The sequence below is a fragment of the Bradysia coprophila genome, unplaced genomic scaffold (assembly GCF_014529535.1).
Source record: "Bradysia coprophila strain Holo2 unplaced genomic scaffold, BU_Bcop_v1 contig_350, whole genome shotgun sequence".
Classification (NCBI taxonomy): domain Eukaryota; kingdom Metazoa; phylum Arthropoda; class Insecta; order Diptera; family Sciaridae; genus Bradysia; species Bradysia coprophila.
Genome location: NW_023503608.1, coordinates 5665689 through 5693487, shown reverse-complemented (window position 1 = coordinate 5693487; position 27799 = coordinate 5665689). Strand labels below are relative to the sequence as shown.

The window sequence follows — 27799 nt, the reverse complement described above, 5'->3', positions numbered from 1 at the left end:
GTAAGAAAAAACTGACGATTGGAGTTTTGGTCTATCTTAGACAATAATGGAAGCATTTCAAATAAATTTGATTAAAAAAATTGAAATGTGGCAATGTCCAGGAAATGCTTTTAAGAATTCTTTTTGTGTCTAGATGCAGAAATGTGACTTTCCTATACTTTAGTAAAAGAGAATGAGTTTGCTACAGTAACTTTGTATCGGACTAGTGCCTGAAAATTACTTTAAGCGCCTTAAAATTGCTTCATCTCAGCGATGCTATTTTAAAACTAAATCATGAAAAAATCTTCAGCACGCATTGTAATGGTGAAGTGAATCTTACATACAGTATATACAACGCCACCATTTCTATTCTTGTAAAACGTTGGTATTTCCGCATCAATTCTGTCAGCATAGGCCGCACTAAAATCTTTCAAAAGGTTGCCCAGGGAACATTTAAGAAAAATACATCGCACAATACGAAAAAAAAAAATTGTCAAAGGACGAAATATGAAATAATCCTCAAGCGATGGGCGGTCTGTGATTTTCTTATAAATTTTCATTTATTACCTTGACTCAATGCTGACCTTGGAATATTGGAAAAGAATCGTATTATGTGGGTAACATTTAAGCACAGATTAGCTGTAAATTCTATAAATTAGCTTATTTCTAATAAGCTTTTTAAAGCTATTTTTTTAATGTTAGGCTTTACTGGAAATAGTGGAAGATTTTTACATTTCGCTTTAAATGTGGGGTACTAGTAACTCCTGATAGTATTGGACCTTTCATATCATCTGTTATCGACAACTATTACAAAAATAATCGATATGATCTGCAGAATGAGTTATATGCAAAATTCCTGTCGAATCAACAATCAAACGAAGTACAAGATTTCGGATCAATCCGATGAAAATACTTTGATCGAAAGAAGTAACAGATTTGATTTTCGTACTGACGATACTTTCCGTCTGTGAAGTGTTAACTATTGTTCTGTTGTCTTTGGTTACAAGGAAGATATTGTCTTTATACACCATTCCGGGTACAATGACCAATACACTGTAAACACCCAGAAGCGAATTGTCTCTTCATTTGGAAATAAAAAAGTGTGATGAAATGGACAAACTGCGAAAGATCATCGGTGCGTATCCATCGAAATGTTGTGCATCGGAATGTTAACAAAAAGGAAACCCTAAACATTATTCAACCGTAGAATTTTTGTCGAAATGCCATTCTGTACAGTGATACAGACGTCACAGCCTGTTATTTATATTCATCGGTTATATGCCTAATCAATACCAAATGCGACCTGGGGATGAATCTTTTTTTAAAGCCATTATATGTGTTTGATGAATATTTAATTGCTCTGGCGTCACATTAAACCATTTTTTTGTTCGTGTTTTATTTTAAAAATAGACGCAAGACCTAATCATCCATGGTATAATAAAAAGCTAATAAATCTAGCGACAAATTTGGTAATGTTAATAAAATTAAAAAGAGAAAAAAATTGTCGAGTTAATGAAATACCATACTCGCATACCGTAAAAGGTAAAATTATACCTTCGTTTTATCGTCTTATCCAATGCATCCAATAAATTATTTTGCAACACAAAATCGATTAATAAATAAAATAAAAAACCTTCACTTATTCGGTAGCATTAATAGTTGTACCATTGTGAAAACCTGAATGCGAACGAAATGTTATACACATTAATAACGCGATAGTACATGGCAACATAATTGAATGTAACACACAAGAAAATTCGCTTTTCAAAAACTCGATCGGTTGAAAAGTGTATTTAGAAAAGAAAAAAACTAAACTTTGAAAACGAAAACAAGAGAACCAAACGCAACGTTCATACGACGAAAAATTGGTTAATATATCGCGTACCTGTTCACTGTATCACCTGCGACATGAACATCAGATATAATACTAATTGTAGCGGTTTTAGAGAAATTGCTAGACTTCTCTGTTGATAATATCACCACTTCTTCTTTCGATTTCTCTTCGGCGGTTCGCTGAACATTGCCGCTCTCCGCATCGATTTTCGTATCCACATTCCGAGAGCCGTCCTCATCGTTTGGTCGGAATCGTTGCTGCTGGTCCATCGAAATGGTTTTCTTGCACTCAGCATCATTTGCGGTTGGCTCAAATAATCGAGTTTGGTGTTGTGTTGGTGATTGGATTACGACCGACGATGGTTGAACACATTCTTTGCCGTTTGGATATGTTGGAGCGAATTTATCTGGTGTAGTACGAGTGGTTTGTTTTGATTCGATTTGCTCTGCGCATGCTGTATCTTTTGTGTCGTTAGGAACTGATATTGGATTTATTTGGCTCGAGTTCGTCGCTCCAACTGATGTAACACTCTGTGGAGGTAAACAAAAATTTTCATGCGGATATATTATTTTTCGTGTTTGTTTATCTCTTGCTCAGATCATTTTGCAATGACTACCCACAGATACGGTTGGTGTTGAATAATTTTATTTCATTTTTTTTTTTGTAATTTGAGATTTATATTAGAAGAAGTAACTTTGTATGTTGCTGAAAGAATTTGTGAAACACAACACAGGTGCAATTGTAATCGAAAAGTATTTCGAAAACATTCGATGGTAAAATGTTATGAGAGGTAAAGGTAAACGTAAATTAATTTTCCTCCCTGGTACGCACCAGTCGCGCACTCTCTATACATTTTCAAGAGATTGAATTCAATGATTTTGGTGTCGTTCGCAAATTTCGCAAGCCTGGATAAGTATCATGAATGAAAGTAATTAATTTTTTATAAAGAGCTAACGGAACATATGGATACGATGAGACGTTATACGAAAGTCTGTTTTAAGTCCGGTTTGATACGGTCCAGATTTCCGCTGTTAATAACATTTTAAACTCTAATTGAAGTACACTCAACGACGAGAAAAATCCAGATGTTGTGAGTTCAATGTCGCGACATTGCCTGCAGCGACGTCTGACACAACTATTACAACTCTCATCATACAATTCAACTCAAAGAGCTATTTTTCATTACCAGATAAATGAATTTTCATTAAGATCAACAAACGGATTCCAGAGGCAGGTCTCTCCTTTATAACATACTATACCAATAATTTCTCGGAAAATAGACGTTAGATTGACGAGACTCACTCAACTGCAGGGCCTATTTTTAGTAATTTAAGTCCGTAAAATTCTTAAAAATTCTCACAATTCATTTGAAGGATTTTTAAGAATTTTTTGGAGTTTTTAAGGACTTTACCGAATTAAATTACCAAAAATAGGCCATGCAGAACTATCAGACCTATTAATCAGAAAGTTTCTACTCACATTACTTGCAGCTTCGAAGACCTCATCATCTTCCAATTCTAACCATTCCGGTCGTTTTGTAGAGCTCAAATTCACACTCTCCACTTGATTGGCTTCTGATTCTTTGGGTGACCCTTTTTCCACTTTTGTAGCTACATTCTGTTTCGCGTCCGTGTTAACTCTTAACGATTTCGCAATTTTCTGTTCATCCAGCTCCTCGCTGGATCGCTTTTTATCACTGGCCGTCTCATTCGCATCAGACTTATCGGCGTTGTCGTTTTTGATTTTATCATTCTTCTTTAATTGGTTTACTTTGGGTACCGCACCCTTCTTCTTATTATTATCCGAATTTTCAACTTGGTCATGTAGCGGTGACTCGGTGTAGCTACTGCTCTTCGATGCACTTGATAGGCTTGATTTAACGTTCGGCATTTTCTTATCCGATGGCTTTACATTCGCTTTAAAATCCAAATTCTGATTGTTCAACCGATTAACACTGAGACTGGAATCTCTTGGAATCGATTCGGCAATCATTTGACTTTGAGTTTTCTTCTTAACATTTGTCACATGTTTAAAAAAATCTTGTGCGTACTGTTTCGTTTTCCTGCCTGCTTCGTCCTCTTGCTGTAACATGTTTGCTGACCATCTTGTGCTATTGTTGCGACTAAAATTCAACTCATCAAAATCCGATGAAAAGTAGCTCGATGAACAGTCACAATTCCGGCAGTCGTATCTGCATGTGTCGGAAAAGCTGACCTTGTCACCATCGTAACTACATCGTCTGCATTCGTAGCCGAAACGACAACTTTCAGAACTTCCGAAAAATCGGCGCGGGGCTGAATAGGAGAACAAGGAATCACCTATACTGGAGTCACTCATTTCGGCCTGTTTTTGGTAATTATTTGAGTTATCGCTGCTTCTCATGGATATATTCTCGCTGACAATCGAAGCCTTTGAGTCGGTTTTATGTATTTTCGGGCCAGGAAAATCGGAACGTTCCGATGGTGGTATATCGTCAATGAACGTTGGTTGAACATGTTGCCGGGCGAAATTTTTCTGATGAATCGAGTCACTGGAAGACGATGACTTCGCGTTCCGAGCATTCAAATAGGATTGCTGTTGATAATTTTGTCTCTGCTGTTGCTGGGATTGCTGCTGCGGCTTATTCGGTACTTGATAGATTGGGTTGTAGTCATTCGTGAATGCTACTGGAGTGGTTTCGATTTTGTAGACCCCTGGATTGTTGGGATTGTACGATTGATATTGCAGTACGTTTTGGCGATGCTGGACCAGATCTTTCATATTAACACTTTGATCAATTGTCGCGATTTCGGCGTCGCGAAATGGTTTTTCATTCGCACGTTTTCCCATCAGTTCGTTGGCGCGACATATGTCGCAGTTCTTTCTGGTGCACTCCTGTATGCATAAATCACAGTCGGGATTCGAAATTAAATTCTTTTTATTTTTGTCAACAAAGAAAATTTCTTCGTAAATATTTTCATCGCTTCTGGAGACGTTCTCGAAAGATTTCCTTTCATCGTTCGTGCTTAGATGTTTGAATAGCGATTTTTTGGATGATTTGAGGCCTTCTTTCAATAGGTAATAGTTAAAGCTTTTTATACCGATTTCACCTTTCAGTAAACGCTTACCGATTTGAAAGCGACTGGAATCTTTTGATTTACTTTCATCGGGAGTGGTACTGCTATTTCCACCACCTCGTTGCATTTCGTCGGTATGATACATATCCATCGATTCCGCATTGAATCGCTCCCTTGAACGAGAACTGGCATTTTTCGACGATGATTTTTTGTAGTCCGATCCATAACTCATGGACGAATGATATTTCTGTTGGAATGATTTGCTGTTACCGCTCACAAAGTCTTTCCGTGCATACATTTTGTATTTCTTATGATCCAGCGATGTTGTGTTGATGTCGTGCTGTGACGAATGCATCTTCTTCTGATGTTTAATTATGTGCCGGTCTAACGACTGTCCTCTCCGGCTGTACTCTAACTCGTCCGAACTGCTCGATTCGCATCGGCCCTGATACATTTTCTTCTCCATTTCGGTGCTCTTTTTCTTCTTTTTGTCGTAAACCTTATTACGCTTCTGGACTTTCGATTCGTCGTACTCATTGTAGTGTTTGTTGGCTTTGCCTGAATCGGTGGAAAATTGTGACTGAATAATTGAAAATGATTTTCGACGCTCCGATTCGGGACCACTGTTTCGTCGCATTGGAATAGCTAAATGACTGACGTCTGCTGTGTATGCTGGATCGTCCAGATATCGGTCACGAACATCGGATTCGGATGATTTGAGCTGAAACAGAAATTGGGATATTTATCAAATCGGCCTGTGCTCGATACTCCTGGGAAATGAGATGACTTCATCTTTTAAAAAAAGTTTCCGGTCAAGCATAATAGCACTTCGTATTGGCTTTTGGTAATGGTTTTTTGACTACTGCCATTGAATTATTCAGCTTCGAAAGCGAAGAGCGTCAATGATTGCGAAAGTAATCAAGCCATACCCTTTAGACTTTTTAATGTCTCTCAAAGTTCAAGGAATTTCGTGCTTGAGCATGACATCATATTAAATATATTTTTCGTTCAAGAATTTTGAACCAAATTTTGTCGATGCGGTTGCAGAAAGTAGAGAAATTTAACACTTTAGTAAAGTACGAAAGCAAATGAAGTTTTAGGGTAAACTTTTAAGATCAGAAGTCAGGAAGGGCCAAGATCGGTCATGTCATCTGTTATCGACAATGAGTCAAAAATAAGCGAAATACTCTGAATTATACGATCTTATATAGCAAAAGCAACTTTAAAACTTACGAAGTAAAAGATTTCGTATCAACCTGAAGGACTAAAGGAAGTAATACATTCGATGATATACTTGACATTTGCGAAAGGAAATTTCAGCACACTTTTCTAATTATTTGACTCACCCTTAACTCACCTTAAATTTATTTCTCTTCTTGCCGCTGCCAACCGGCATTAGTTTCAATAAATTAGGACGAATCGGTTTCTTACTTTGCTTGAAGCTGCTATCCAGATTCGAATCCGATTTTGATGTCATAATCAGAGTCTGAAATGAAAATCATTTTTTTCCGCTATATTAATCTGATTCATCCGTCTAATACGAACAATTTAACAGAGCTCTCAATCTACGCTACACAATCGATAAACAACTTGAAAAACGTCCTGTCCCAGACAAAAAAGGATTAGGTGATTAGTTTTCAATGTTGTGAACAAAACCCAATTTAAGGAGAAAAAAAGGAAACCATAAATAACGATTGAAGCGGACATGTGCACGGAAAATCGTCTGCGATGCATACATATCTACTCAACACTGTTCAACACTATAACAATATCAAATTTACAAATTCTCTTGCAAAAGTCAGCCTTTTCTATACGTATACCTCTCATTCCACCGGAGGTTATATTTATATGTCTAAAGTTTCATAAAAACGATAAAACAATCAATAACAGAAACCCAGCCACACTAAGCCGCACCATCATTTCATAAAATGTTTTATGAATTAAGTTGCAATTTTGGTATTTGATAATTTAATTGAATTTTATGTGATATCGACGATTTACCACGATGGTTGTCCCATTAACAAAGCAATACATTTTCGCTAAATTTGATGTACCGCCAAAGTGATGGTTTTTAAGACGATGTGATTAAATGAAATTAAAATGGAAATGTAGACATCAATGCTATGTTCCTCCAACCAATTGATTGGGGCACATTGTTTAATGTTTCGTTGTAATAAGCTGCTACAGACGATTTGAGGAATGAGTAATGAAAGCATGTGATGGTTAAAATTTTTAGACGATTTAACGAGCTCACTTTTATATTTTAATGGAAAATTGAAAGCCGATGTTGTCTTTTATTGTTTTGAAACAAGGGAATTGAAAGCCCATAGAGATAAAGGAAATTTTTAAGACTTGTAATAAAGTTTAACGACATTGCCCATCAGCCGATAAAAGTTGCAGATTTTTTCCGTGACATAATACGAACTGGGGGCGTGTAAGAATTTATGTTTTAAGTAGAAACAACATAATTGATTTTTAACAAGCGCCTGTAAAGGTCATGAAGAAATTTCGTAATACTGTATGTGTATTGGCCGACAGAATTTTGTCATCATCTAGAACATTGGAAACTTAGAAGCTTTTGCCCCTATACTTTCGTGTCTAGATTCTTGTGATTCAATAATACTTCCAAGCAGGGCCTAATTTTGGGAAATTGATTTCCTAAATTTGCTAAAATTTTCCGAAATTTGCCAAAATTATTCAATGTTTGCTAAAATTTGCTAGAGTTTGCCATTAGCAAATTTGGCAAATTTCGGAAAATTTTTGGAAAATCTTGGCAAATTGTGTAAAATCGATTTCCCAAAAATAGGCCCTGCGTCTTAAGAAGAAAGAAACGTTACCGTCTCAAGATACGACGGAAAACTATTCGTGCTAATTCGATAATCATAATCAATTCTGACTCTTATAGAGTGATTCATTAAGACAAATTTTTAGTTCCAATTTACTGAGTACCATGGCGGGTCGACTTTACCAACTTTAAAATCCACATCCAGTGGCTTGTGTAGCTTGAAGAAACTAAACTTGTGGCATCATTACTTTTGAGTATCTCACGTACATTTGAAAATCTGTTTTTTTAAATGGAAAAATCGATTTTTCATACGAACATTACTCATCCGTGGGATACTCAAAAGTGTGCGGAAGCGAAAAAGTAATAATGTCACAAGTTTACTTTCTTCCAGCATACGCCACTGGTATGGTAAAATCGATCCACCCTACCATATAGTATGGAAATCTGGAATTCAACTTCACGCACAGATTGGCTGATTTCGATTTATTTGAAGCTGATATAACGGTGGCCATCAAACATAACTTGAATTTTCACAACTTTTCACATTTATAACCCACCTCTCTGAAAATCGTCTTTTCAATGACAAACTATAGATCTTCTTCATTCATCAACGCTACACAACTCAGTTCAATTTTCAATTAAAAACTACACTCGTAAAACACATCTATTCACTGCATCCGGCAGGTCATTGATATGAACATGGAGAAGAGCAGAGGGCCCGAGAATATCGTGTGACATTTTGTCTGTCATCGATTTTAGTTTATGGAGTGCAGCGAATGCAATGTTAAACGTACAGGCAAAGGATTCGAAACGTTTTATGAAAATGTTTCAGCAAATGTGCACTTTATTGCTACTTATACTTTCGAATTGATTTTGGGTCTCGCTGTGCAGTGCAATGAGAAGGGACACCTACAACGAAAAAAAAACTTTCCAAAAAGTTTATGTAAAAAGATTTTCATTTGAAAACCCCGTTCCTATTCTAAAAATAAGAATCACACAACAAACTTTCCTTTGGGAAAAGTTTAAAATTCATATCCGATTGTCAAATGGGAGACATTTCTAATGCATCATATTCACTCGCTTTAGTTCTAGCGTAATATACACACAAAGTGAAAACAGATTTTTATAAGAAAATTTTCTCTTTTTTCCATTTTTTTCCCTTTCCCAAACATTTCTTTTTAAAGGGCAAATGCCAGAAAACATTGCTTCCATAAACATGTTTTCTTCATATTATTTTATACGACAAAATGTCATTTACGACCTGACAAACACAACATCAAACACAATAAGTCACTTTAAGGCTACATAATATCCGAGCATATTAAGCTATTCTCCGAGGAGCTTTGGCAGTCATCATACATGAAAATCGTTCTGCAGACAGAATAATTATTTATATAAACAGACATCCCCTTCGGACATGAATAACCTATTTTCTGTAACCTTGAAAAAGATGATTTTGTTAACGTACCTCGAGCGTTATAAACGGTAAGCTCGTTTTGTTTTCCCTATACCGTGCGAAGCGAGGTCAACTCCTTTGCTATTTGGTTAGGTCCTTGTTCTCGTTCTGGTATATTGAATACAGAAATTTCAATCGATTTTGGTTGTAGTGCTGGAAGCCATATGTACATTATTAACATCAGTAAATAGATTAACAAACAACAACAGTAACATAATCTTTAAATCACTTTTCACGTCTTTAATCCGTCTTATCTCCACGAACAACAACAACAAATATTCACAACAAAGTTTAACGTGAACTCAATAATTTAAAAAAATATTTTTTTTTCGGTATAAATTTACGGTTTAAGTTCGTTTTTGAAAAGAAAATCAATAATTCAGAGTTATGAAGAAGCCGTTCACACTGATGCTTCCAGTTCTCGGATAAAGTTTTTCATTCACAAAAATAGAAGGAATTTTCACATAAAATTAAACAATTTTCCATGTTTCATAACAAAATTTATACTTTTCACAAGTAAAACCGATCCCTGTTTTCATTAATTGATTTCTTTTACATTAAATTTTCTTGCATTGAATAAAATAATAAAAATAAGTTTAACGCGGAAGACATTAATTCAAGCATTTTCAACGACTCAAATACTACTGACTGGGAGGAAATATCTGAATCCTTTTTTTCGCAATGTATGTGTATCACACTGGAGCAGTGCCCGATGTATGCAGAGAAATGCGAGAGATATTTCAATTGAAAATCCACATTTTCTCCGAGGACATGAGATGATGCTATGGGAAAAAGAGATGTTCGTTATTTAGACGAACCAGACATTGGGTGGGCATTAAAAGAGATTAAATGTATGTGAACTCACTAGGTGAAACATGTTTTGTAGGGAGGAAAAAATGTAATAAATTTCCGATTGTTCAATATAAAAAGACCACAAAAAGTAACAAAATGATAAATTATATGAACATGGAAAATCAGCGAAGGCAAAGTTTCTCGCTATATACATACATTGTGGTTGTTGGACGGAAAAATTCTCTGGCATTCATCAGATTAAGTTGAATTTTATATATGTCCGTTACATTTGTCTAAACAACTCGTAATCTTCTATTTTATTACATGGTTCGGTGTATTCCACCGACATGTATGGCGATTTTATATTATAGTCGATGTCCTTAAAAGAAAAATTGGATTTGTGACTTTCTATAGTAAATTGATGGTGCCTTTTAGGTTAAAATGAAAAAGTTGGATAATGTGAATGGGAGTTATGCTGCAGAGTTAGAACATACGATGATAGATCAATAAAAGAATGATATAAAATTGAACAGTGGACCGTCAGAAGATATTAACGCGCTAATTTCATTCTCATTAACGAATTCATTAGCGACGCTAATATTTTTAAGGATTTTTAAGGCGAAAGCGTTAGCGTCGTTAAAAGAAAGTGGTTAGCGAGTAAGCAATCTTGGGAATGACGACTTATGAAATATCATGAGCGACACACGTTTGCAGGAAGGTGTATTACACAAAACAAGCTCTGACTAGGACTTTCTTATATAGAAAAAAATCATGTTCTAAAAATGAAGTAAAGATTTGAAATTAGTGTGTCGAAAAAATTTATATCAAATGAAGTAATGGATCCGATAGAAGAACTGCCATCTGCGAAAGATTAGACTTTCAGTCATAATAATCAAGTCTATAAAAATGGTGACTAGAATCCATCACATTTTCCTAAGAAACTTATGACTGATCCAATTCGATGAACACCGATAACACTAATTCGATTTGTACATACGCGTAAAACGGTTTCACATGGGTTTATCGATTAAAAGCATAGCATTCTTTGGAAGTAGTTTTAACTTTTATTTTTTATTTCCTTTTTATATCCGTTCCGTGCGTTTTTGGACGTTTCTGCTATATCCAGATTGTTTTAGACACGACGGCAAAGATAAACATCGAACATATTAGTATTTTTAGGTCTTGAAAATTGGAGCTTAGAACAGAAAGTAAGTTTAGAGCTAGCGTTTATGATTCTCTGTTATTGTCAGTTTCTAGAGACGGCGTATTACCGAGTCTATTACTTCTTTTAATCGAAGTAATTGCAAGAGATTGATAGAAAATCTTCTATTTCATTAGTGCTAGCTATAAATTTAACACTAAAAATCGTTCGTTTGTATCATCGCTGTCGATAACAGGTGATATTGCATTTCCTTCGTTATTCATTTTTTTGTTGGTGGGGAATGCGAGAACATTTCTAGTTTTACCAATGTTTTTAGCAACATTTTTGAAGACACTTTCACCGATAAAACATAAATTTATAATTCTGATTGTAATTGAACATAAGCGATGGATGTCTGTAAATCTTAGTGAGAAAGGATTTTTCATACCTAGGACCCAAAAAGTGCGACTTCGTCAAACATGAAAAATACTATTCGTACCACGGACTAACAGTCTTTTTTAGCGTGTGAGAGGTTTCCAGACAGTGCCAAAGGCGAGGTACGCCTAGGTCCTAGTCCTAGGTACGAAATGTGCTATACTTTTAACTGACGAAACGATAGAGAGAGCAGTAGCACTCACTCGTGCGTGTGGAATGGAATATATGAAAAGAAAGTTTTGGAGAATCTGACGATATACATGAGGGACGAATAGAACTTTGAGGTGGACCTCAACAGTCCAATCCGTCTCGTACAACACGTCCAAAGAACTAGCGAACATTTTAGCAAAAGCATACAACAAGCCAAAGTACACCATCAAAAATGCAAGGGCCGCCCTCAATGTTTTACGAAATACTCGCCTTCTCCGCGGACACAGATTGGCTTCATTTGACATGGAAAATTGTTTTGGATCCATATCAACGTCGCTAGGCATTGACATTATTGAAAAAGACTTCGATACTGTCATCAAACCGCGCACTAACATAGAGAAGGAAGACTTCGTTGAACTGTTACGAATTTGCCTTAACGAATGCAACTACTTATTGTATAAAGGTCAATTCTATCGACAACTGAATGGTATCTTCATGGGCAGCTCCCTAGGCAACATCATCGTACAAATAGTATCGGAACACATCATCAACTCTGTCCTAGACCAACTCCAGAAAGAGAAAATCATCCCACCGATCGTTTGGTTGGTCTACGTCGATGACCATCTAGTCATTTGCCATGAGAACGTCAGAAAGATTATACTAGACAAATTAAACGCCTTCGACCCTGGCCGCATTAAGTTTACTTGCGAAATGGAGGAGAACCAGTCTATTAACTTTCTGGACCTTACCATCATCAGACGTCACGGATCGATTATTACGAATTGGTACTCCAAGGCCATTGCATCCAACCGAATCTTAAATTTCTATTCGGCACATCCACGTAATACAGTGCTCAACACAGCCAAGTCGTTTGCGAGAAAAGTTTTCGAATACAGCCACACAGAATTCCACACAGAGAACCTAACCAAAATCAATAACATCCTTCAAAAGAATAATTTTCCAGTGAATGAGATCCACAAATTGATCAAAATGGCCTCAAAACCGATGATTCATAAGGCATCCACATCAAACGAGAAAAAGAAAACCTATTGTTCTTTGACATATGTACCGAAAGTATCTGAATCACTCACAAGACAAATCAAATACTTCCTTCCGGAAGTAACTGTTGCCAACAAGCCTGAGCAAAAACTGGATCGATACTATTCCAAGCAAAAAGATAAGCTAGATGACGACCAACTGTCTGGCGTTGTCTATGAAATAGACTGTCTCGATTGCGACACCAAATACATCGGTGAAACTGGCCAGAAGATAGGCACGAGAAAACGACAGCATAAAAAATTCCACAACCGATACTAACCTAGCGAAACCCAAAGTTTCTTCTGCCCTGGCACTGCATTCAAAAAACACATCGCATCGCTTTGATTTCGATAATATGAAAACCCTCGAACGAAATTCCAACAAAAAGAAACTACAGATCGTCGAAGTCAATCACATCATAATGAATATCGAGCGCACATGCAACTACAAAAATGACACGGCCAACATCAGTCCATCATACTTCAATCTGCTAAGAAAACACGCAAGTAAAGATAACCGGATAATCCAAACTAACAAACAAAGCCAGTCCACCCTACTGAATACACACGATCGGTCCACCCTGCAGAATCGGACAATCCCAGTTGTTTGACACTAAGTGACATAATCTACGAAAGTGACTAGACAAGAGTGTGACTCAGTGCCATGTATCTGTTGTTTTTGTTTATCCCAGTTTGTTATTAACGTAAAATCCACTAAATAAGTTGACGAATTTTTGAAATTTTAATATAACGAAAATAGGTAACACAGTTTTCCTATAGAATTGTAATGATTTGTGAACAAAACGATTTATTTTTTCTTGAATAAAGCTTTTTCCTGATGATGACCATGGAAACAGGTCGAAACGTTGAGAAATGAAAACTAGCTTTTTCTTCTAAGCTAATTCAAAAACAATTGGCATATCACCCCAGCAATACAACGCTACCAGAATTATGTTAACACATGCCAGCAATACAACAACCTATTAAGTAAAAACTTATTTTGAGCTGAATTTAGGTTTTTTAGAGAATTTTTTCACTCTGTTTAGTCTACGATTTGTTCTAGATTTACGTTCTCAACCAATCTGGTTGTAGCTCGATCAAATTGTGGAATATGTTGGAAAACGTTCCTGTCCTGAATTCCATTTGGAATTACCTTTTTTTTTAGCTATCGCAATCACATATCGACATACTTTCAATCACTTTTATCAGTTTTAATTTTTGTATGACAAGACAAACCTCGTTAACTTTGACTTCATCTCAAAACGGGACAATCCAACTTTCTTGACTGTTTGCATATGTTAGAAAAACAACTTTCACCGAAAGCCAAAAGAAAAAACGTAAAATGTAAATTTGGTGTAGGAAGAAGCACATGTCCAAAACTTAGAACTTACAGCTTTTTGGTAACTTTGGGTAACTATAATTTCTCTGGATAGATCCATTTCCGATCGGGTAAAATCGGCCTAATGAGTATGTTACAACGTGAGTTTAACTTTGTTACATATTGGAACGAGCAAGACAATACTTTGCACGTAGGATATTACAAGAAATAGAGACTTCTCAGAAATAGCAAAAAAAAATAGGGCTTATCAACATTGTTCAATGATCGTAAGTCTAAAAACCCCTTAACACTCATAATTAGGAAGATTTTTAAAGGTTGGGAGGCTTGTATTCCTGCATCTTGTATGAAAATACTTTTCAAATGAGCTGTCACAAGAAAAGTTTTTAAATAATTTGGCCCAAAGGTACGACCTTTTCATATTGAAAATTCTGGAAAATCGGAGTCCGTGAATTCAGTGAACTTTTGAGCTCGGTTTCATCCACGACAAAATAAATTGTGGAAAATTGAGTTGCCTTAGTCATTATATTATTTAGAAGGTTCGTTGAAGAGCAGAGTTCAATCTCGATGAATGACTTTACTTTGGAGTATGATGTTCGCTAAAACGTTCTGAGCACTCCAATCTCGATGTTAGGGCGTTGAAATAAAACACTGAGAGATTTTGTTTTGTTTTATGTAAACATCCAACATGCATTTTAATATAATCAATAATCATATTTATTCTCCCCATACTCAACCGATAATTTTTTTTTGTAATTTTTTCTTTGTATTTCTCTTATGAAAGTAAAAAGATTACGCGTCTGTTATACATGGTATAATATAATATATTTGGTAGAGTAAATTTTTTATTTTATGAATTATTTAAATAATTTTTTTTTGTTTTTTTAATTAAATTTAATTTATCTTTTTACATAGCGAATAAAATATGAAATTTTCTTAACATTTTTCTGTTTTTTGTTTTAATTTTCTTTCTTTAATTATTTTACAAATTTGATTAATTTTTAGCTAAGTAATTTTTGTGTATTTTTTATGCTTATGAGTGAGTAAATTGAGTATCCATGACGAATAAAGTTAAAAAGAAAAAAAGAAAGAAAAATTAAAGTTATCGAAGTAGCAGCGCGGATAAAATTCCGATGAATAAAATGTCCATCCCAATCATATATGGTTTGGTTACACATTTATCGGTGTTATCATAAGGCTGCTTAATGTAATAAAATTAATGAGAAAAAAAAAGTTAAAAAAATTAGTACAGGGACAGTGATCAATGAGTATACATGGAAACGGAATTAATTATTTACAAGTCTTCTTCACTGACTGTACAAGAACAAGAATGAAACTTAAAATCGTAATATTGCTTTGCTGACAACATATGCGTTTTTGAATGTAATAATAAATGTGTTTTGTGTGTGTTTGTGTGATGACTTGATGAGATTCCATTTTGGTTAGAGCTTCAAATTTTTCATTTTGTTTTAAATAAATTTTTTTGCTTTCGTTTATCATTTTCCTAGAAATTATTTTCCATTAGATTTTCATGAAAAATTTTTCTCACAAAATGCCATTGGTAAGATATTGATAGCCGTCGTATAATTTCGTTGATAATGAATTTAACGAATCGAATACAAATTGTTCCATTTTATGTTCTAGCTCTTCTTCCGTACAGTTCATGTGGAAACGATTACGCAGATTGCGGACCGTTCCCGAACAGCCGCTCTTAAAGCACGGTAACTGGGCACCTGGAAAATGCACGAAAGAATCTAATTAGTTTTGTATTTTGGGCTCAGCAGTTACGGGCAAAGTATCTCTCATATTTATCCAATTATTCTTAAAATTTAGATATCCATCGAGTCATTGTCCTCTTGCCGATTTTATCAGGATGTTCACAAAATTGGTATTATTTCAGTAGGATGGGAGAAGACTGTTTGAACTGCCAATGGTAACCGTTTATTTGTCGAAAAGGTCAAAAGGTGCCACCTTAGACAAAATAGATTAAAATGTCATCGGGAGCCACAATATTGCATCTTGCAGACCTTTTTGTTTAGTGCTAGAACGTCTTCATTGCCCTTGAATCACGTACTATAGATTTGACTAACTGTTCAAAGACTAACACATGGCAAGTCCATGAAGTTCGTTATTAAGCTATAGAAGCATGATAAATGCATTAAAATCTGCAGTGAAACCGGTAGATTATAATGCGATCGAAGGTCAACTAACTTTACTTGAAGAAAAGTCCATTTCATCGAGAGAAAGACAACAAACAACAAACTGTATACGAACGCAATAGCTGCAATTGTGTTGACTCTTTCGGTCGTATTAGCTACGGTGGTTATTAAATCGATTTTCATCTCCGAGTTGGTAGATATATTTCAATCATTTTAACTCAGTCCTGTCAGTAGCTGAGCCGATATTATTCAAACTTTGATCTAGGATTTCAGTGGAGAGAATATGAGTCATATTGGCCTTTAAGAGATATCTTATCTCCAAACACTTCAAAAAGATTTCTCTTACTCCGGAGAACAATTCTTGTCAAATAGAAATTTTGCTAAAAAAATGTCAAAGCCTCCACTGAAAATACTACCCAGACGTCCTTTTCGAGTCCTACAGTTCACAAGCCCTAAGGAAAAAAGTTGGAAGTTTCCTTTCATTGGTGTTGTTAGTGGCCAGAACGTAGCGAGTCACCCGGAGAAGTGAACTTTTTCCCGAGTTCAACAGAACGTTTTTCAAAAAAAGACTCCCGAAGTTTCCGCTAAGGTGAGAAAATGACTTTGCTTCCCTCTTTCTTCCTTCAAACCATGCAGTCATTTCAACGATTCTTTCAGGTTCGACAGGGCAACTTTTGCGAGGTAGGACAATGGCTACAATGGGAACTTGACTTTAAAAATCGAGAACTAAATCTGGGAATCGGAATCGGAGAAGTGTGCCATTCGCATGGAAAGCGGTCAAAAAGTTGCGATTGATTTTAGACAATGACTTACTGCTTCTCATTATTTCGACGATATTTATTACTCGATCCATATGCTTTCGCGCTGCCAGCATACCCTTCAGCAATAAATGTTGAAATTCCAACCATAGACTGGAGTTCGGACCACCCATCACTTCAACAAATTCTGGTGTCAATTTGAACGGTGATTGTTCGAATCCTGTTGAAAATGAACGGCATTGAGTAACAAATTGGAAATGGAAAGGACAGTACTGCAACACTTACCCAAATTTTTCGGCGAAATGTTTAAAATAAATCCAAAATCAATATGAATCAAATGACCATCGGAATGCAACAAAATATTTCCATTATGTCTGTCAGGAAGGAAGGCAGAACGAAACAAACAACAAAAGGTCAGAAATGCAAAATTGTCGATGCAAAAAACAGCCGAACTCACCTATCCTTAACTTGTAATAAATATGAGATCAAGCAGTAACCGGCACAACTCTGCATGAAATTCCTTTGGGCAATTTTAAATTGATCCGAATCGGCACTGCCGTACTCATCGATAAAATAGTCGCGAAGGCTTTTGTTTGAATTCTTTTTGATTTGATGCAATGACACCGTATTCAAAATGGGTTCGATCAGGCCACTGTCATTCGAAAAGCACACGATTTTGTATGGTCGAACCCACACATTCACCGCTTCTTCTTGCCAAATGATCTTAAACGTCTGTTCGGGACCGGTGGATTAGTCGAAGGAATTTATCTGAAGTAGCTCGGGAACTTACCTCAAGCAATTGAGTAGCCATTAACTCTTGACGTAAATCATCGCCACATTTTACGATAGCCGACAACAAACGCCAATTGGATAAGTGACCGTAAGGGGAAGACATCTGTATTTGACGCTCTTTTTCATGCCACGGCTCCTTTAAATGAAACGTAAAATCAAATCCGAATCCCAAATCTGTATCAGTGCGACTTACTTTCAAAGCGGCTGCACTGGGATCCTCTGGATCATGGCTGAAAGGTTTTGCGTTTTCTGTGTATAGATTGTTGCAGTGCCTCGTTCTCACATCACCAATATTGAATGACACTGGACCATCTAAAGGATAAGTAAAGATTGAATTGTTATACTCGATGCTCACGGAACGAAAAATCACGAAACTCACTTTGTTCTCTCGAATCCATCGAATCCAAAGATGCCTGTGACTTGGAATTGGAATCCGTTTTGCTAGTTCTATTTAAATTCGACGAGTATTGAACCGTAATCTCATCATCTTCCTGTGACCAAGCATCACTGTCCGAAATGCCATATTCGGACGATCGTTCGACTTCGCGCGAATTACTATGATCCAATGCTTCAGGTTTTGTATGACCATTCGTTAACTGGTTCGATGTTGTGGTCAGATTACTTTCCAGATGTTCTTCGCTTTTCGTGTGACGAAGGGTTGGCATTAATTTTGGTATGACTGGCGAAGTGTAGATGTCGTCGACTTCGACCACTTCCACGTAAATGATGTACGGTGTCTTATCTTTCGAATTCAGTACGGCCGTTTTCTCTTCGGTGATTCGGACCACATGATGCGGCCTGTCCGAATTCAATGGCAACCAAACCCGAGCTGGAAGATTCTTGTTGATCAAATTCAATCTCATCCGAAGAATGCTGGTCTTTTCGGATTTGGTGGGAAGTGACGTTAGATTTCGACCGATATCGATTAGCGATTTCATAAACTCCCGTTGCGGTGCTAACTTCGACACACCGCATATGCAAACGGTCTTCTGTCCCAGGAGACCATTGACTGTGCCTCTGACGGTATCGAAACATGTACATCCATTGTCGAAAGCCCGGCCAGTGGAAAGATCACCCAGACACAATCGATTCGACGCCGGTTGTAGTTTAATGCTTAACGAACCATTAAATAGGCCAGTGGCGTCCGATTGAGATCGATGGTGGGTTTTCTTAACAGGAGACATTTCGACAATTCCTTGATTTCGTTGCGGTTTCGGATAGAGTTCTTTCATCAAATGTAAATGAGTTTTGCGCAGATTGATCGATTCGATTTTGTAATTGTATGCGTCCAGAAGATAACAGCACTTCAGCGAAAAGTCGGCCGATCGTCGACATCGATACACCAGATATGCGTCGAGAACTTCAGCCAATTCATCCATTTGAATGTACATCAAAATCAACTGCGGCATGTACAAGTCCACATCGCCATCCTTGAAGCTAAAAATTTTATTTCCGATAAAACTTAGCACTCCCGGTTCTTTCGAGTAAAACAAGTAATGAATGGCAAAGTGAATGTTAAAAATGGGCGACTCAAAGAATCGCAACAGTCCGCTGTGTGTTTTTTCCGTATTCGGTAGCGATAACTCGGTTTCTCGTGCTTTTGTGAAACACTTCACCATGCCTGGCAGCTTACACTTTTCACCGTCCGCCAGTGTTAGGGACATTGCTGATGCTGATTTTGGCATCGATTTCACTTCGTTGTCGGTAGGTGTTTCGGGAGTTGATGGCGTCGACAGTTTGATTTTACTCGACGGTGACTTCAGCGTAAAGAATTCTTTCTTCCGCAAATTTTCCGGTTGCAATTTCGACGGTTCGTCGACCGGTTCACTTTTGCTGTGTTTCATGGAACTTTTCTTCTCGTGATTGTCGATGATACTTTGTGCCGTTCGGAAAATGGCATTTTTTGTGGCACCAAAGATATTTTTGAATATCACCTCATTCTTAGCACCGTCGGCTTTTGGTTCGGAATTGATTTTTAATGATTTCGTGGACACAATGTCGTTGACTTTGTTCGGTGGCTCGTCTTCGAATTCGATGGGTACACAAATGCGGGGACTTCGTTTCTTCATTTGCTCGTAATGATATGGTGTTTTCGATGAATCGATGATCGGAACGGACGTTGCGGATGTGGGCGAACATTTTGCTTCCAAATCATTTTCGGTTTCATTGAAGAAAAACAAATCCGATTGAATCATGCGATATTCCTCGTCCATCGATGTTGTTTCGAGAATTTCTTCCTCCGCATCCACTTCACCCGAATCGATGCTATCGTGTGAGCGACGTATCTGACGCGTTATCGACGCTTGATCGGTTTCTGAACCACACAAAATACCGGAATCGTCCGATCCGAGACTAGTTAAATCTTCTTTCTTTTTGTTGTTGTTGTTGTTGTTGTTGCATTCGTTTGAAGGAACTGGTGTGTTACCGATGACCGTGCCGTTGGTTTTACTGGGACATGAATCTAGAGAGAAAATTTCATTCAGTTACACGATTGATGAAGGATTGTTAGACAGATTCGACATTACCAACGGTTGTACTCGATGAAACGGAAGTCGGTTCCATCACTGAATTGTGTAATAATGTGGAGGCTGTTGTAGTCATTATTTTACTACACATTGCCGAGCCGAGTATTGATGTTGTGCACAAGGTGTTCTCCGATTCAGCACTGGGTGAAGATACTTCAACCTGTGACACATAACGGAGCGGTCGTTATTTATTGATTCGATTCAGACAAATGTAAAGGATTTGGTTACCTCCGGAATTCTTTGAAGTGCACTGTCAAGACTTCGATTCCTGTGATGCTGTGTTAGATTTATGCATGAGTTGGTCACCTGCGACACTGGCGGTAACAATATTCCCATGGATCTGAAAATGAAAATCAAATCAATGTCGAACCTGTGCCTGACCACAACCACTTTCCGTCGTCACTCACCTAAAGTCCAAACTTAAATTTCTTTGGTGAGTCGAAAGTCTTGATTTTTTCTTTGTATCACTGTTATTGGATGTGGCACGACCATGTACCGATGGTAGCGTAGGATTAGGATTGCATTTCAAACTGAGTCGATGCTGGAAACGTTTCGCCTTGCTCGTGATGCTGTTGACATCGTTATTGGTGACATTATTCGATACAATTATTGGCACCTGTTGATTTTCACTGGTCGACGGAACTTTAATCAGCGACCCACTTGGCGGCAATTGTGGGATGTGATTGTTCTCATTTAATAAATCTGTTCGGCTGATATTTTTCACATTTTGTTCATTTGTTTGGCAAGAATGTATTGATGGATCCACTTGTTCATTTTCCACTAGCCTATCTGGCTGCACGTTCACACATGCATCAGCAATATCAGTCGTTTGTAATGATGATTTCTTGTTGATGGGATGATAATTTTCAATATAATCTACGATGACAGTCTTGCCATGATCGACAACATCGGTGCTATCATTAATTTCGTCACCAATTGAACTTGGCGAATTTAGTCTTATAATTTGCGTTGCTACTCCACTACTATTACTACTACTACTGCTACAAATGCCGTCGGTGTCATCCACAAAATCAGTCATTTTCGAACTAGAACCAATATCTCGAATGTGCCTTAAGTTCTCATAGCTGCTGTCTGGTGTTAACTTTTTGCTTGATTGTTTTTGCTTTCCATCGCTTTTGCTCGTTTTGAATGCCGAAAACACTGAATTCATTTTCATTTAATTGAATCGCGTTTTTGATGAATTCTTAATGGAAGTGCTACGGTGATAATAACCTTATTGGCATGTGTGTCCAACTGTTGTTGTTACCTAAATCGAATAAATCGAAAGTTAATTTTCATTGATTTAGTCGAGATTTACAATTTAATTTGTCGAAAATATTTATTGCTTAACTAAACAACGTTAAAACTAACAAACATTCACGCTGAGTGTAACATTAGCCAAATAAAAATGATGATGAAGTAACGAAGTGGTTCAGTCCCTTTAAGGTAACATATGTTTCGTTAATCGAACACAGGATCCGTAGAAAAGAAGCTGTGTGATACAATTTAACTGGACCACTATCAGGTACGAGTTTGTTAATTCATCACATTACGAAGTATTTTGAATAAAACGGTTTAATGAGTGAGTGGCGGTAAAAATAATTATTCCAAATAATTCGACGATTTGACCAGGTTTTGTTTGCTCTGGGTTTGATTCTATCAAATTTGCAAATATAATTGGCATTGAAGTAAAGTCAGTTCGGTGCAGTTGAAGATCGGTGAAATATGAAATATGATTTACATAAAATCTTTTACTTCACTTATTAGCCATGAATTTTACAATAATAAGACTCCCTTACCCGCTCATCGCTACCTTTTGCCTTTGTTAGCAATAACAGCCGTTTCAGAATTTGATATTTATTTATGAGATTGTAGTGTCGAGTTCAACTTTTACGTAGTTAAAACATGCATTATACTGGTACCAGATATCCCGTTCCGCAAATTGTTTGATAATAATTAAGAGTACATTCAAGTTATTCGTTGATAGTTACGTCTAATTGGATATATTTTAAGGATATCATTTGCCATCGACAACAACGAGAACAATAAACGATGAGCTTTAGTTAGTGGTTTATTAAATAGGCAATTCATTTGTTGAGACTGTTGAAGTAAAAGATCTTGCTTAAAGTGATTGGCAACAATTTAAACAAAAGAAGTAATAGATTTTATATCTTAGTACGCTTGTCGCCACTAAAGAGGAACAAACCTAATTTAATGATTGTAAAACCATTGAAAAAGCGATAAATTCGAAACCATTGTCTGGTTATTCTTCATTTTCATTTGAAATCATAGTTCTTCTGCGAAATCATTTACTAATTTAAAGATCTGACGTTCATTTCCCTTTCTCACGATTTCCCAACTAGTTCAATAACTTCACGATTTGATTTAAATTTCCATATTTCTGTCGATATTTTCATTATTCCCGAAATTGTTGCGTGTGGATCGAAGAAGCACTCCCAAAATTGAATAATTAAGGAAAAGAGAACAGGGAGTAGTTTAACATATCGTGCACTTGATTCGTGGTTCATGTTCATGTATACCGCAAAAATTGATGCGTTGTTCAGGTTTTGTATATACAAACAAACAGCGGTTCTTTATGGTATATCCATTTTATTACCCATCTAGCTCTTGGGTTAGAGTTCCATGAGAGTCCTTTGCCAACAATTTTGTAAAATGGAAAAAGAAATGCGGAAGAGCGATATACTAAACAGAACATCCGCAGTTAACGCCGTCTGATTTTACTCAATAAATTTTAATTAACGTTCGTAAACAACCGCGTCAACTGTTGTAAACCGATTTTGATGAGTCTATTTGTATTTAAGAGACGGGAAATTGAATCTGTGACGTTGTTTTGCCGGGAAAAAGTATGAAAAATTGCAAATACAAATAGCATGGAAAAATTGAATTCTATCAATTAAATGTATCAACAAAAACACAAAAAAAAACAGACAACTCGTTAATTGATGTGTTCATCATTACAGCACACAATTCTTTTTCAGTATTTTCAATGTTTTCATCGAAAATTTGTGTTTAACTATTTTCAGAGTAAAAGAATGACTCAGTAATGTCGCCTAATGCATCTTTTTTCGTGTATCATTAGATCAGCAATTTATAATTTTTTGTGAAGTATGTTAGTCAAAAGACAGACGATTTAATAATAAATAAGCAGACAACATTTGCTTGTATGGGTTTTGATCCTTGAAACTCAATGAGCTATAAATACGAAAACTGTTTCGAATTTCAGTTTTTTTTTAAACTTAAACTGACACTCATACTTATTTACAGATTTTTCTAATAATCATCGATACATCGCATTCTGAAACCAAAATTACGACTTTAGAATTTAATCTAGACATTTACTGATCAGACGTTTCGTCATCGAATATTTATTATCAAACAAACATCGTCAAACAGCGTGATTAATGAAGAGTCTCTGAGAGCTCTGTGCTCATATTTTGCTGTTATACGAATTTATTTATTCTAAAATCATCGAAAAATTACATCTTGAGCAACGCGTTTCTTATCACCACATTCTTATCTTAATTATTATTGAGAAATATTTGAAGAAATTGGTATTATAGTAGGAATGCTGTCTAGCAACCTTCCAATAATAAATATTCACCGAATCATAATAGAATCAAGAATTTGATGTCTTCTTTCGATTTAAAAAAAATGTAAAAATGTTGAATGTTTATTGTCAACGACATTATTTTACATTCTAAACGTATGGCCACTCAATTGAATTAAAATCTATTTCGTTAAAGCTCGAAAAAAAATAACACACACGGAATTGTTTTTACGAACATTCATATAGCCAACACTCACTTGAATGTAAAACTAAAAGGTCTTCACAGATTATTAACCAAGGTTATAACGAAACAGAATTATGATAAACAATGCAACGGAAATAAATAACAAAATCGTACACACATCGACCGAAGTCGAGAAAAAAATGAAATATTTTTAATAAACAGGAATTCCTCAAAGACATTCTTCTTTCTTCACCATTCCGAAGAAAAGAGAAAATTATTCGAAGAAATTAAAAACATGAAGAAGAAATGTGACATAAATTTCATAAGTTGAATATCTGGTATATACCTGCAATCGAACTTTGTGGAATTTATCGCTGAGCACCGATCTATTTTGTTGCAATTTTACGATTTCTATGGGTATATAAATAAAAATGCTGAGTGGAGTCGTATCGAATTTTAATTGAATTTAATTGAATTATTGCTTTACATAAAAGATTACGAAAACCACTCATTGAACACCCACGATAAAAAAAAACTTTTTTTTAGATTCATTCATTCTTGAAGATTAAATTATTTTATTACATCGACAAGTACAACAGAACTTACCAAATTTGTTATGATGATGGTGATGATGATGATGATTGATTGATGACTAACTCTACTATCGTTAAAAAGTTGATTCGCCTAATCCATTGATTGAAATGGCATGCAAACCGGACTACCCACACATTATCACTCGAAATTTGCAACAAATTTTTCGAATTTTTTTTATTTTTATTTATTTTGGAACAACAATTTCAGCGTATAGAGCACAATATTACACATCAAAATGTTACAATTTTCACAAATACTCCACCCATGAAAGGGCGTAATATACACATTTCGATTAACATGTTTTCCACAGATCCGAACAATTGTTTAACGCTACGATAGTGTACACCAGTTAATTAGCAGCAGATTAATTACGATTATTGTTGATATTACACATATTTCTTGGAGGGTCTTTTAATATTATAAATAAATAAATAAAATTTCCTTCAGACACGAAGCAACAACATTTTTTTGATGAAAATGAACCTATCGGTACGGTATGGTACAGCAGCGCTTGTCGTGTCAATCAATGTTACCAGGCCGACTAAAATAGTTATCTGTCTGGTTTTTCTGATTAATTTAATTTATTTCTAATTAATTAAAAGAAAAACGTTGAAATGCGATTAACGGTTGTGATTCCTAAATTATGTCATATAATTGATCCTTTTTGTATTTGAAAGTTTGTTGATTTATTTGATTGGATGTTCAATAAGCGCACATGCTTTGTTATTTATGACATCGACTTTTTTGATGTAAAAATAAAATCCGAAATTACCTTTTTTTAATCAATATTCAACTTGAATTCGTTGAAATTCAAGCTTGTCCATACTATTTTGTACCAATTACACATTTGCAATAACACACGTACGACAGCATTCAATCATTTGTCCGATCGCACCGGGTATATAAATGGCATCGGTATAATTGTACAAACTGAACGAGCTTTCAAATAAATGTCATTGGATTTCATCCGCATACAGAATCAAAACATAACTCAATACAAAAAAATATCTAAAGACGAAATGTAAAGCGCTATCCAGAAAACATAGACTGTGATAGCATCATCATCACATTATTCTAAAAAATTTTCGTTGATTCTTACATTATATTGGTTGACGAAAATGAGAATTTTGTTATTTTGTTCATAGTTTCCTGCCAAATTAACTTCAAAAGGAACCAGCTCTCATTACCACTTACCAGAAAAATAAATTTCGTATGTACAGACGCTACAAAATGCAAATGGCCGCGGTTCTATTGAAGTTCGATGGCCGGTAGATGTAGCGATACGTTGCGGTACGGTTTCCATTCTTCACCGCTTACTAAAATTTCGGCGCTGTCAAATGAGATTCAAAAACGGCACGAATATCTTCCTGTTATTATTCTATGGCTTTTTCCATTTTATTTCGTGATAGAAAATTTAGCAAGAAACACCCTTCACTCCGTTTACGCTACAACAATGAAAAGAGAGAACAGTTTTCATGGTTATTTTGAAAATGGTGACCAAAACGGAGTGACTGCGAATCGGTCTTATTTGAGATTCAAATTGAAAGATAAGTGTTGTTAAGTCAGTCATTGATAATGAATTATATGCTCATCAAGGTGCTCATATGTTTAAGAGATCGATAGTTGAAAATATATCTACAGAATTTCAGAAGTCCTGACTCTCCAACCCAAAATGGTTGTTTCACCTTTTGACCTTTTTTCATTTGAAGAGTGTCACCATAGGGAAAGTGCGGAGGTCTTTCTAACGTAGAATGAAGCGTTGAAATGTATTTTTTGGTTCACTTTTTCATCGAATCGTTCACTTAAAATTCAAATTTTAGGCACACTTACGGCGTAAATAATTGCTTATCATTGCATCGCTTGCTTCCACCCAATAGTGAAAAACTTCTCAGTAAAGTGACTAGTTTATTGTTTATCGCTTTTGCGTTCGGTTCATAAAATAATCAAATTCCTCAGACTACTCAATTAGATCAATTATTTAATTAAAAAATTGTCTTCCTCCACTCGAAATTTGAACTCTTAACATTCGCTGTCTTGACATTAGTAAATGATGTATCCATTCGTGTAATATTGGCAAACAGATCGGCGATAACACCTTCCAGTACAAATAGATCGATAGGGCTTTCGACCAAATTAACTGAAGCAGCGACAATCACTTCTGTTTCCGGATATATCGCAAGTATCGACCGACAACCTAATGTGCCTCCATTATGCCAAACTACCTGATTACCACTAGGTCTGTTGTCCGTAACGTTTTGAATCACCCAACCAAGTCCATAAGGAGAAGGAGTTACGCCGCTCGGAGTCCATGCCTCCTTTACGGTTGACTGTTTGAGGAAATGTTCACCGCGTCCGTAATACGCATCTAGCCATGCCTGACCGTAGACTAATACATCTGATATGGTTGAAATGATACCACCTGCAGCATGAAAGTCGTTTAGAAAAATGTCGTTCCACATGCCACTATTATAAACGGTTTCCATGTTAGTTGTATAAAAGGAAGCGAGATTCGGGGTTACCAGTGTGGTGTTGATCATGGCGGTGTTGTTCAACCTTAAAATATCTCTTACCATTTCCGTAAATGCATCGTTGAAAGTTTTATTTTGTAGAACTTTCTCGATAACGGCTCCAGCCAATTCAGTGCCGTAATTGGAATAAGTAAAATTTGTACCAGGTTCAAATTCAAGATCTCTATCTCTCACGAAAGCCAAACGTCCCGTCTGATTCCTACACCGGAGACAGGTTCCTAACTCCTCCTCTGAAGGTCCTGCTGGAAAACCCGACGTCATCTGAAATAGTTGCCTCAAAGTGATGTTCACGACTCTGTCATTCCACATTTTATCGGGTAGATCATCGTATGATAGGTATTCCCTGATTGGTGCATCAAAGCTTAATTTTCCGTTGTCCAACAATCGAGAGGCTACCGCAACTGTATACGATTTGGTAATTGAACCTATTTGCATGGCCGCTTCACTGCTCATCGTTACGTTGTTTTCTATATTAGCCAAACCAAATCCTTCTAACCATTTCTGTTCACCTTTGACTGATACACCAATCACAAGACCTGGAGTCAATCCATTTACTGTGCCATTGAGAAAACTTTTGACTAGTTCGCGTGCCATCAGCACAGCAGCTGTTGTTTGATTCCTGTCATTATCGCCCAACACACAAGGCAGTAGTATAATGGTTGCAAGAGTGAGATTTATAGTCAGTCTCAT

The 27799-nt window shown here is 36.2% G+C and overlaps 4 protein-coding genes across 4 annotated transcripts in view; 1 reads left to right on the top strand and 3 right to left on the bottom strand.

Moving 5' to 3' along the window:
• Positions 1 to 9756, bottom strand: part of LOC119080382 — a 33243-nt gene extending 23487 nt beyond the window's left edge. Inside the window, exons 1-4 of the mRNA XM_037188689.1 lie at positions 9123 to 9756; positions 6227 to 6355; positions 3293 to 5590; positions 1865 to 2343 (exon numbers count right to left, since the gene is read on the bottom strand). Coding sequence (XP_037044584.1) covers positions 1865 to 2343; positions 3293 to 5590; positions 6227 to 6346 — 2897 coding nt within the window. The 5' untranslated portion in view covers positions 6347 to 6355; positions 9123 to 9756. The remainder of the gene's footprint in view (positions 1 to 1864; positions 2344 to 3292; positions 5591 to 6226; positions 6356 to 9122) is intronic.
• Positions 9757 to 11931: 2175 nt separating this feature from the next.
• Positions 11932 to 12945, top strand: LOC119081096. Its single transcript, XM_037189836.1, has one exon. The coding sequence runs from the start codon at positions 11932 to 11934 to the stop codon at positions 12943 to 12945; it is 1014 nt and encodes a 337-aa protein (XP_037045731.1).
• A 1715-nt stretch (positions 12946 to 14660) lies between these two features.
• Positions 14661 to 25071, bottom strand: LOC119080390 (phosphatidylinositol 4-kinase beta-like). The gene is made up of 11 exons (XM_037188705.1): positions 24594 to 25071; positions 20643 to 21502; positions 20464 to 20575; positions 20236 to 20395; positions 18090 to 20171; positions 17904 to 18022; positions 17709 to 17846; positions 17376 to 17650; positions 17204 to 17292; positions 16974 to 17138; positions 14661 to 15734 (listed from the first exon to the last, which is right to left on the bottom strand). The coding sequence occupies exons 2-11, from the start codon at positions 21410 to 21412 to the stop codon at positions 15547 to 15549; spliced, it is 4098 nt and encodes a 1365-aa protein (XP_037044600.1). The 5' UTR covers positions 21413 to 21502; positions 24594 to 25071; the 3' UTR covers positions 14661 to 15546.
• A 1492-nt stretch (positions 25072 to 26563) lies between these two features.
• Positions 26564 to 27799, bottom strand: LOC119081095 (beta-lactamase-like). Its single transcript, XM_037189835.1, has one exon. It carries the CDS (start codon positions 27797 to 27799, stop codon positions 26564 to 26566), a length of 1236 nt encoding a protein of 411 aa, XP_037045730.1.

What these genes read in the sequence shown, in the direction of transcription:
- LOC119081096 (XM_037189836.1), top strand. Translation starts at nt 11,932, where the DNA reads ATGGAAAATTGTTTTGGATCCATATCAACGTCGCTAGGCATTGACATT.
- LOC119080390 (XM_037188705.1), bottom strand. Translation starts at nt 21,412, where the DNA reads ATGAAAATGAATTCAGTGTTTTCGGCATTCAAAACGAGCAAAAGCGAT. An exon ending in CACTTCAAAGAATTCCGGAG is followed by an intron (nt 20,396 to 20,463) that starts GTAACCAAATCC and finishes TATGTGTCACAG; the next exon opens with GTTGAAGTATCTTCACCCAG. An exon ending in TTCATCGAGTACAACCGTTG is followed by an intron (nt 20,172 to 20,235) that starts GTAATGTCGAAT and finishes TTTTCTCTCTAG; the next exon opens with ATTCATGTCCCAGTAAAACC.
- LOC119081095 (XM_037189835.1), bottom strand. Translation starts at nt 27,799, where the DNA reads ATGAGACTGACTATAAATCTCACTCTTGCAACCATTATACTACTGCCT.